General features: G+C 37.5%; 1 protein-coding gene across 2 annotated transcripts in view; it reads right to left on the bottom strand.

Moving 5' to 3' along the window:
• Positions 1-12,227, bottom strand: part of mdga1 (MAM domain containing glycosylphosphatidylinositol anchor 1) — a 186,610-nt gene that overhangs the window by 18,885 nt on the left and 155,498 nt on the right. For both annotated transcript variants that reach the window (XM_005733341.1, XM_005733342.1), the window contains exon 16: positions 10,111-10,241. In XM_005733341.1, coding sequence (XP_005733398.1) covers positions 10,111-10,241 — 131 coding nt within the window. The remainder of the gene's footprint in view (positions 1-10,110; positions 10,242-12,227) is intronic.

Below are 12,227 nucleotides of genomic sequence, written 5' to 3'. Positions count from 1 at the left end.
CCACATCAAAAACCACCTCTGGGAATTCAAGCGAATTAGAAAATCATATTGTTCAAAGGGTACATTTGAGATAACAGATAATGGACACAAAAGGCTACCACTGTTTGTTTTTCTATTGAATTTGGATAAATGGATTCTTTGGTGGCAGAGAAAAAAGAATTAACATTTACATTCAAAGCAATAGTCACAGACAGAGCCACTGCTGCACTGACCAACTCAGCGATGGGCTATTTAATAGTGGCTAAAAGAGCAAGCTACTGTTTAGACATGCTAGAAGAAGGGAAAGTCAAACCATATCATCAGATTGCTTTGTAGAAACCCACGTTGACAATGAAAGTAAGTAATTTAAACTTGCATGGATATTAATACGAATTTATCATCTTAGACTATTCTATTATAGCTATTACCAGACACAAGTAATTTTATTAGAGATATATTCAGGGTTCATACTCTAGTGTGTTCCAAGTCTAAAAAGCACGGATGGTGGCTAATTACATTTTAGCCCCTGGCTCAGCTGCAGTGGAGGGGTGGTGCAGTGAGCCAGAGACCACACCTCCGCCACAGTAGTCAAAAAACAACAAAACATATAACTCCCTTGTATTTTAACCCTGGGGAAAGAATTCAAAGTCTAGGCTGCTCAGCTTTAGATGGAGAATTAGCCTTCGTCACCAACAAAGCTACTTGAATTTGAAACCTAGGTCACTTTGAAACACAAATTTTGTCTCTGCATACATCCAAAGTCAAAAGGATTTAGAAACACGAAGCGTGGTTTCCTGTTTTGAAAATCAGAACATGGGTTTAGATTTTTAAGAGTTGGTTTTAAGAATTAGTTGATTACATCTTGTGCAGCACATAGAGGCCGTATTACATTTCATTCATGTTGATATAAGCTGGAAGATAAATTCTTGAGATTCTTGCATGTTAGTTCATATTAGACTTAATATGACTTAATTAATGCAAATATATAAACATGGGGCAATGCATTTAGGTGTGCAAGTATGGTCACAGCATGTTTAAGTTTAAGCCAAGCACCACAATAGGGAAGAAAGGTGACTTAAGTGACTTTAAAAGTGGCATGATTGCTGGTGCCTGACAGGCTGGTCTGAGTATTTTAGAAAGTGCTGATCTGCTGGGATTTTCAGCGCAGATATCTCTAGGGTTTATAGACAATCATCCGAAAAAGAGAAAATATCCAGTCAACAGCAATGTTCTGAGTGAAAATACTGTCTTGGATAGAGGTGGATAGCAGAGGAGAATGGCCAGACTGTTTCACACTGATAAGAAGTCAACAGTAACTCAAATAACTACTTGTTGCCACCATGGAGAAGTACATCTTTGAGCACACAACATATCAAACCTTTAAACAGATGGGTTTAGAGCAGCAGAAGACCACACTCCTGTCATCTAAGAATAGGAAACTGAGACTACAATTTGCATTCACTAAAATTGGACAACAGAAATTGGGAAAAAATCTGTCTGGTATGATGAGTTTCGACTTCTGCTGCAACATTTGGTTGGGATCAGAATTTAGCATAAACAATGGGCATGGCTCTATCATGCCTGGTATCAATGGTTCAGGATAGTGGTAGTGGTGTCATGGTGTTTAGATATCTTCTTGGCACATTTTGATACTCTTACCACTAATTAAGCATAATTTAAATACCACAGATAACCTATATACCTTTATGACCACAGTGGTATGCATCTTTACATTTTACAGTCTTATAGTTCTCTCTGAGCTTTGTGCAATGAATCCCTAATTACGTAACATTTCTATGATTTATATACTTGTTTTTTCTCTCTTCCTTTTTTGGGGTGGAGGAGTCCAAAATTTTTAAATAAATAAATAGATGAAGTTTTTCTTTTCATTTTAACAAAATGGCCCATAAAATGGGGATTCATTTTATCATGCACCACCAAAATCTGTGCAGCAGAAGGTGCCTGAAAATTCTCCAACTGTAATTTTTAATCTTTAAATCCCCAACATTTGCACTGCAGACAGTCTTATACCCATTAAAAACTGTGGGAAGGTTTTATTAATAAATAAATAAAAATGTATTGAATATCACACAGAAATCAACTGGAAATTTACTATCTTTTCTACATTTGCTTAGCCTTAAGTCATTTAGGCGTGGAGCTTATAACACACCTAGACAGTACCAGAAAGCATATTTGTTTTCAACCGCAAATAAGCGTTAAAAATCCATCCTTTCTAGATATTATTTAGTTGCTAAAGGCTGCTGGTCCTTGCATCATATCCTTGTGAAGACACAGCAATATCTAGCTACATCCTTGTAGCGAAAACACCATCCCCCTTTAACACTCATCTCCTCCTATCAAGAGTTTTTGAAGCGGTGAACTGAAAGCAAAAGGCAAAATGGGCTTAATAGACCCACTGAGTGTATAAAAAAGAAGCTATGCAGTACAACACAACAACACCAATTGTGTCATAATTCCCACCGTCATGAGCAGACAGCTCAAGTCATTACTATTGATTATGAGGATACCAGCACTCCCCAAAGACATACAAAGAGGAAGAAGAAGACACAGACAGAGGATGGGTGGAAAACAGGATAGCTTGAAAACCCACAGCAACAGAGAGTAGTGGCAGGCAGGACTAACCACTGAGATGGGTCATGCATTTAAAACCTTTATGATATGTATAAAAGTCTTTTCAAAGACAACAGCAAAAGTTATTGATCAACCATTTTTTTATAGCTTTTCTATAGTAATCTCAACATTTTGAGGGGTTTTAATGCCAGATTCGGGGGTTTAATGTGATAACTGGCTAATAATGGGGATTTTCATTTGATGATCACCATTGTTTGTAGATTTACAATTATTTTGCAATTGAATGATGACATTTCTTGTGTGTTAATTACTTATATACATAAAAAGAAAGAAAGAAAGGCAGGGAAAGAAATAAAGTTTGATCAAACACAACTTTAATCTATCAAAATTATCTAAAAAGTTGTCCTTCTTAGATGCTCCAAACATATTAATTAAATAATGTATTAATTAAACCATGTAGGAAACAAATAATTCAGAGTGATCCTGTGGCCTTACACTGGCCTGCTGGTAATTCTCAGTTAATGATAGAGCAGTAATAGGAGCTGAATGGAGGAGGAGGAGGATGGGCTGCTCAAAAGAGTAACTCAAGGAAGACAGACAGGTATAGAGCAGAGGGAGAAATGGGGTTCACCCTTCTTATTTCATTTCATCAGGCCCTTGGGGAGCTTGGAACATAACAGAATGTCGTAAGAAATGAGGCAAAGTGAGAGACGGAGAGAAAGAGTATGTTTATCAGCTCACCTCCTCTGGCTGGCTCGTAGGATCAAGGCTGCTTGCTTTGTACATTATTAAACAACTCCATTTGTTACACAGCAGTGGTTTGTGTGTATGTGTGCATGTATGAGTTGAACAGATAGATCACACCGAAATACTGGAATATCTGTTGTTGTAAAGGTAAAGAAAAATATGTTTTTAGCTAAAGGAGCGAAGCTAAAATAGCCCATAGGATTTTCTCAATATTTATCATACCCGAAAAGTTTTGTACAAGTGAGTTTTCTGATATTAGACTGTGGCAGCAAAGGCATTAAACTGTATAAGTCAGAAAAAAGAAAATGTTCTGAAAAATTATAGAATTACAGACTGACTGATGTCGTGTACTTTGTATTTTTGTCAGGATTGTGCTGCCGAGCACTCTTAAATATTCTTGCTGAGTGTTAAGAATTAAAAATTAGAATTAGTGCAATCATCCTAAAATACAGCTCAGTGAGGAGTAATTGGGAACCCTTCCATTTCTTAATAAAGTTGAAATATTTTAGGGTCATACATAAAAAAGGACACAAATACAAATATAATATGAAAAAATATATATGCAACAACAAATCTGAAAGACAGTAATGGCATAATGCACAAAGTCTCTAAGACATGTGCTGAACCAGACAAGCAGTACATGCATATGAACAAAAAGTGTACACCTTAAAGAGAGAGACACCAGCCATGTACAAGGCAACCCTCAGTTGCCAAGGAGATGACCCCTATCGTTCATGCATCCTTCCTTATTCATCCATCCTGCCTCATCTACCTTTGCAAAGTCACGTATAAATGGGGTGGATGAATAATTAAGCTGCATTAGGGGCTTTATTGATGAAATAAAGACATCCCCACCTGACTCACTCCATCTTGTCATACCCTTTTTGTAAAGTACCTTTTACTTGGTTTGCAAACACTTACACACAGTTTCCTTTTTGTCTTTTTCTTGGCTGTATAATTGCTGTTGATAACCAGCAGATGTTAGTACCTTATGCCTAAGTCACACAGACCCAAGGACCTGTCAGTGATCCCCTGGGAACCACTGGTCGCAAGGAAAAAGGTGTATTCCCTGACTAGTTGCAAGTGTTTGCAAAATGTCCCATCCATGGTATGAAACATATACTATTGCCTTCAGAGTGAGATCTCAACTTAAATGAACCTCAGTGAGCTGCGCAGTTTCAATGGTAGAGCTTTCATATTGTTTTAATACGTGACCGTTTATATTACTTCTGAAAAAAGTATGATTTGTTCTGTTGTATGCGCATTATGTGCTAAGAGTGGATGCTTGTTTTCATGGGTAAAGAGATTACCTTACTGCAATTTAACAACTGTGTTGCACTTCAAAACATTGACGTCAACTACCATGCCAATACAGTATTACAGAAGAACCTTAAAACATACACTTTGCCCATGGGTTTGGTGTTCGCTTCCCCTTTAATAGTTAAAGAAACATTGGGTAGCAAAGGCATGGTTAATGATGAGCAAATGCAGCCCCTAGCTAAGGCCTTCAGCCCACATTCATCATGAATTCAATTTCCCCAATGCACGTACAAAGAGTATCTGGAATCATTACAACACAACTAGCAGGCATCCCCTGCTCATAAATAAGCCTGTTAATTGACCTGTCATAGCTAATTGCTGCAGGGGATATGAGACTGGTGAGTGTGTGTTTAAGAAAAAGAGTTTATCTGTACGTCTGCATACTGTACTGTGCAACAACCACCCTTTGTATTTTCCTAGGCAAAGGGGAACTCGATAAGGTGATTCATTGACATGTAAAAACATACATGTAGATGCAGTATGCAAGGCAAAAACAATCCTAATGAGGCTGAAAGTCAGTATTTGGTATGACTACCTTGATTCTTTAATGGTGAGATGGAGGAGGCAAATCCATATTGTTCATTCGTGTTGTGCTTTTCTTTTAATCCAGGTTTGCTTTTACTGTATTTGGGACCATTGCTATACAGAGAAGCAAAGCCTTTTCAAATCTAATGGTAATTTTTCTGTGTTCATAATTAAATCATTTTTAACAAAACCACTGGCTTAAACACAGCCCAAACCATGACTGAACCTCCACCATGTTTTACATTGGCTGCAGACACTCACTGACTTGTTTTGTGTATATAATCAAGTGATACCTGTCAAGTAATTGAGTGCAGATCTTTTAACTGTTCCCATAATTAGATCTACTGTAACGGGCTAACGAGAATACTTTCACTTTACGTGATCATGTGATCCTGTTGTTTGGAAAAGGTTATCTGCTGGCCTGAGGTTAATTATCACTTTAAAAAACAGACTCAAAACAGTTTTATTCTCACAGACTTGCATTTAACTGTGTGTATGTGATTATGTGTGTGTGTTTTAACTTATATTTTACTTCTTTACAAAGCTTTTTAAAGCTTTTATCTTCTGTGTCAAGCACATTGAGTTTATGTGTAAGGAAATATGCTACATATATGCTGTACCCCTCTTGACCTCTTCACATATATTTAGTGATGATTTGAAACAACAATTTCAAATTTGAATTCATGATTCCACAAGACCTGCTGCCACTGATCTTCTGTCCAGTTCTTGATGGCATACCTCAACTTTACTTCTATGTTTCTCTTTCTTATCAGTGGCTTTTTGATAGTAGGCCATCCACTGAGACCATTTCTGATGAGGTTTCAGTGAACAGTAGATGTCTCAGTTGAAAGGCAAGATGCACTCTCAGGTCCTGTGTTAGTTGTTTCATGGGTTTTCCTATTTCTTAAAGACATAACTTCCAGATACTGGTTGTCTGCTATAGATAGTATTTTAGACTTGCAACGTTTTCTTTCCTCCTCAGTTTATTCGGTTTCCTTTTTTTTTTTCCTTAACAGACTACTGGTAACAACGTGTCTAAAGATTACAATCTAAGATTAATTATTTGCTAAGTTCTCTGTCATATGTAGACACAACACTGGGGGATCCCTCAAGCTATAGGTGCCTTTTTATGTTTGAATAATTCATAGGTCATTGTTAAGTGGAAAGAGGAACTGCTCAAGACCACTTGAAAAAGACCACAAATTAAAGAAAGTCTAGTTCCTTAAAAACAAAATATAAAGAAAGGAGGGTTGGCTCAAGACTTTTGCATAGTACAGATGTCTGAATCTACACTGTATGCTTGTGATTTTATTTGTGCATAGATGTATGTAGAATGTAGACAGATATATGGAAAAAGAATGTGTGATGGGGTATTGGCAGCCTGATAGCTGAAGACTGTCCTTTTTAAATTTAAAGCCATTAGTCATCAGCCCTGAGTGAAGATATCTTAAAAACAGACCAGGACAAGAATCAAGCCAGTTACTTCACTTGCCCCAACACTCCATGAGAGAGAAAGACAAGTGGAGAGAATGGGGACTAAACAGACAGAGACAGCAAAACACACATAGCAAAACTAAATTGTCATCATTTTTGCCCTCCCTTTTTCTCACCCTCCGCTGGATTTTAAACATTCTAAAATAGACACATATACACAAACTCACAAACAAATCCATGGAGTAAGAAAAACTGGAAAAATGAGTGAGAAAGGAAACATCATGTCCAGTTAGAAAGAAGGACTGAGTCATCTAGTTTGTTCTGCCACATGCCAACAGGGAAGAACTAACTGCAAGCGCAGCTGCCAAAGAGCCGAAGGGACTTCAAGGATGTGTCAACAGACAGTGCTCAAACACGAGCGCTTCTTCTGTTATGTCTTCCAGGCTATTTTCTTCCACTATTGACTGAATGTGCACAGTTACTGTAACCCAAACTTTAAACTTCCGGTGAACTTAAACAAGAAAAGATGACTGTACAGCTGAAAGCATGAAAAATTGCACCCCTTGAACTGAACTGAGAAATAGTTCGGATAACTTTCTAATCCAGTCGAACAGACTTTTAAATGGAGTTTCATTTGAGGGTAACAGTTCTTGTATAAGCAACAATCAGAGATCGTAAATCACCAGCTGGTGTAGAAGGCCTGAGGTAGTTCTCTTGCAATTGTCTTTGTACAGTAAATTGAATTGTCACCGTCCAATCAAGTGCGTGTTTCTTTACTGAAGTACTAGGTTTCCTACTGTACAATCACAAGTTAGTATGCCAGTTCTTGTCAAACTAGTGTTTTCATGAAGAGTTTTTTGCAAATGCAAGAACATTGAGTTGGTGCTCTCTCTTTGTATCAGCTGCATTACTTTCTCTTCATGGGAGAAGTTGAAAATAAACTACCTACACTGTAACTAAGAAGCACTGTTTTGTCTGTGACACACAATTCAGAATCCACCAGGCTTTTAACAGGAGGATCTTGCAACTTTAATCAAGTGCAAGTGCAAGTCCAGATGTGTGACTAATGAAAAGGAATAAAAAGTGCCCTTGACCCCCACAGGTACAAAATCTGGTGTCTTAGTTATGCCCTTTGGATTCACTCGTACCTTTAGAGGTAGAAGCCACTGTTAATCAATCCAAAGTTATTTCGAGTCATCACTTTTATCATGTGATCAGACTGGTCTCTTCCAGGCAGACAATTGTCGTATTCATAGTGCAAAAATTGTGTGAATCACATGCCGGGGCCTTCGCAGTCAGATCTGAACTACAGTATGGGAGGTTTTGTACAAACGAAAATAGCAATGAAAAAGTAATGAATATCTTTTTGAAAAATGACATTTTATTCCTCATGTGGACCTCATTGTTGGATTAATTCCAAGTTATACTGAAGCTGTTATCCTTAAAAAAAAAAACCAAAAAAAAAAACCCCCAACAGATTTGGTCTTGTATTTCTGTCCATTTGTGTACCTCTAAAACTAAGGAAGCAATATAGGAATTAAACCAACCCAGAGGCTAAAGAAATACGCTTGCAAGCAGTCGTCAACATAAATATGCCATCCATGCAGAAGGTACTATATTAGGTTGAATGCTCATTGTATAAAAAGCACAACAGAGTTAACTACAAAAGAAACAATCACATTTTTGGTTCTGGTTCATTTACTGGCTTGTATATTTGGGACCAACACATTTGCTAGCACCAAAACAGAGCCAGTCCAGTCTATACTAAAGACCTGGATGTTTTTCTTTTGTTTTGTTTCTGGAAACAAATAAATTAAGCGTCAGTATTTATAGAAATTTATTGTATTTGATCACCACTAGCTACAGATGTTTATGTCTGTTTACTTTCATTTAGAGGTCAAAGCTGTATGCATAGCTGCACATTTATGTCATTTGGACCTTTCAAATCTGTATGAAATCTTGCTGCCAGCCGTGAGATTAGCACATTCTTGATGAAGTGAATGATTTTCTGGTTACTACGTGAATAGGCTTGCTGCTGACATTCAGCAGAAAATGAGCCCGATGTGTAATCAAAGGTCCCCATTTATCAATAATGCCCTCAGTGCTAAAATGTCAAAATCCTGTATCCACATTTATTTAAGAAATGAAAAATGCACACAAGTCATACAAAAAGCTCGGGGTTAATTTATATGTATCATATTTTTCATTGCCTTCATTAGTACTACTTTTGGCACAAATTTGTATAACTTGATATATAATAATGTCACATTATATTGATTCCATTGGGTGTACTCTCACATTGCAGAGCATGTCCACCTGCAGTGTCGAAGCCACTGAGGGGAGGACTGACTGGATATATGACCGCTAAAAGGGGTATGAATTCTTTCCCAACACACTGCACCAACCCACTCCTAAAAGCTTAAATACTGTATTTGTTTTTATGCTAGCTGAAAGTCTCTTCCAACACAGAAGAGAAATGAGATTATTGGATATTAGTTAACTCAAACATCAATAAATATAAAGCGATAGTGATTTTGGGAAGTAGATCTCTGGGCGGTTTAAATGTCAGTCTTTAAAATATGTTGTGAAAAATTCAAGCAGTGTTTCAAGACCAACCCTTTTTGGGAATTTCCTCATTTCCATTAATTCATGGTATACAATCCCAGTGCTGGCTTTGCGCAGTGGAGAACTTTTCTCTTGGGAAAGACACAGTAGAGAGAAAATGGCTGAGGCAGAGGGACATCCCACAGATGAAAGAGATGACAAAAAATAGATTTTTTTGTGTGTTTTGTCAAAATACAGTTAGGTCTATGATTTGTTGGACAAAGACAGATCTTCTGTAGTTTTGCTTTAGTACGCCGCCACAGTGGATTTTAAACTAGCCAATCAATATGTGATTGAAGTGCAGACTTTCAACTTTAGTTTTAAGGGTTTTTCAAAAGATTTCGCATTAACTGTTTAGGAATTACAGCCATCTTTATGCACAGTGCCCCGTGTTCAAAGGGTTAGAATTAATTGGAAAATTGACTGACACACAGTTTTGTGCACTAGGTGAGACCTGTTTTCTTGTTATTTCATGGCAAATGAAGCAAACATAATATCTGAACTGGATTCAAAGAGTTGAATTTCTACGTCGGAGCTTTTTGACAGAATTTTAAGTATGAGAGATGTCTGTGCAAGTGAGAGAGGCCATCATTTGTCTGAAAAACAAAACAAAAAAGCGAAACAGCAACAAAAAAAACCAATCAGAGATAATAAATAACTTTGGGAGTGGCCAAATCAAAAATCTGGTACACTATATTAATAAAACAACGAAATACTAAGGTCTACAATCAAGAGACATCTTTGCAAATAGAAATATAGACTGGAAAAGCCACTCACGATATTAAGCATACCACATTATCGACATGTATGGCTCCTACTGGTCACTAGGTCACTAGTGTTTATTATTGATGTGACTGCTGATTCTGTAATCACCAATCCTACGAAGCAAAGAAATCAGAAAGGCCTTACCTGAAAGGGTCCACTGGGGGTAACGTCAAAGAATGCTTTCTTCCAGTCTGGGCCTTGATGACCAGATTTTGTCCACATTGCTCGGTCCACAGAGGCTATGCTTCTCACTCGCAGATAAACATTGAGAGTACCTGTGAAAAAAAATCCCATGCGCAGCCACACATCCAGACAAACACAGCCACAAACATGTACAGGAATTTAGAAACACTCAGTGTCATTGTCACTCTTGCTGGTTTTATAGTTATGGTCATTACCAAACACAGATATATTCCACTGCAAAAAATTATAATAATAATAATACTAGAGCAAAGATCAGTTTGTCTTGGAAGAATGGCCAAATATTACTCCTGGAATTTGTGAAACACACTATCATCCTGTTGAGATTTGAGTCTGTCCCCCAAAAGAAAACTGACTATAATAAATATTTAAACAAGATTCCGATTTCAATATCTAAAGGTGCCGTGACTTTTGTTGCATTTTATTCCCATTGTGAGGACTGTATATTTAATATAGCAAGTCTAAAACTCGACCCTTTTGTTTTACTTGCCATGGAGAAATAATCCAAATAGTGTCCATCTCTTTTTTCCCCTCTCTCTGTCTCTTTCGGGTCTCTAAAAGTAGGTGTGAGAGAATCATTCATCTTCTTAATGATCCCCAGCCAGCTCCTAATTGGAACATTAACCAACCACGAGTCTCTTAAACAAATTTGCAAGCAGGAGGCACGCTATGCTATACTATATTTGTGTGTGTGTGTGTGTGTATACGTACTTATAGACTTATGCTTACACAATGGAATCAATCATTGTTTTGTGAAACTATAAGCCTATATTCTTTAAATCCTGGAAAAATCACCAGGCTGGCAGCACTAAGCATCATACTTTGTCACAGGAGATTTGTGATACTAGGGGAAGGATCCAACTGAGCAGTTAAGCAACATGTTTCAACTGTCTGTGGGCACCGAGGGAAGCAGTGTTATCGGACTGTCAATCCAGTCTTCACCTTAACCCTACATATTTTAGCACTGTGAAAATGTCAAATAAAACAAATGACGCCAGAAATGTTTAATTAAACATTTCTGGCACATTTACACAGATTTAAAGATTTGTTTGGCAAGTGGCAGATGGCTGTTTTGATTCCAGTTGATAACAGGAAGGGCATCTCATTTAAAAAAAAACAAGGGAGGAGGGGAAAGTAGCTTTAGTGGAAGCCAAATTGATAACAGCTACAGCCAGTAGCTAGTCAATATATATTGAGAACCACCAATACCTCCAACAAACCACTAACCAAACATGACTCCAATCAAAGAACATCTTGTTCTTATTGAGTTTTTAGATTCTATGTGAATTACATAAAATAATATGCCATATTTAGTTGCTTTTGAAAGCCATGATTCTTTTGCTGCCTTTGAATCAGTAAAGCTGTTTTCCCATGGTTGTGATCATTATAAGGAAAGTCTAGTCTCCACTAGAGATGAGCAGTAACGCGTTACCAATTACTATTTTCAAGTAACGAGTAAAGTAAGGGATTACTATTGCAAAAAAGTAATGAAATTACTGTTACTTTCCCCATACTTTGCCTTACTGCATTACTAAACCGTGATTTTGTTTGTGAGAGTGTCTCACGACAATGACGTACGAGTGTGCGACGTCTGTGGCAGCAACAGACGGGCGTAGTAGATCAACAATGGATAATATAGAGTGTGAGAGAGAGTACGACCATGCAGCATTTAAAGCTTGGAAGTCCTGACATTACTTTAGTCCGTGAAAAGTGGCAAAAACATTAGCGCCCACTGTACACTCTGCACGGGAAGAAAACTTCTTTCTACAGTGAAAAATTTAAATTTAAATCTGAGCAAGCACCTAACAAGCTGCCACAGGAATGTGAAATTCACAGAGAAACCCCTGGATCCCCCTACTGACATGACCACTGCAGCACCGGGCAAATCTCCACCCACTCCTGCTAAACAGGTGAAAATAGACTTAAGAGTGACAGGGCTTTGTGCTGCTGAATCTTTGATTTTATTTATGTTTTGATGTGTTTTACTTGCATCTATTTGAAAGAGTGAGTGTAAACACAAAAAAGTATTTTATTTTATATGCTGATATATGCTTGTGGGG

Source organism: Pundamilia nyererei, unplaced genomic scaffold, assembly GCF_000239375.1.
Source record: "Pundamilia nyererei isolate P.nyererei 1_Seehausen unplaced genomic scaffold, PunNye1.0 scaffold00051, whole genome shotgun sequence".
Lineage (NCBI taxonomy): Eukaryota > Metazoa > Chordata > Actinopteri > Cichliformes > Cichlidae > Pundamilia > Pundamilia nyererei.
Note: the sequence above shows the minus strand (reverse complement) of the source record. Positions and strands in the feature narration are given on the sequence as shown.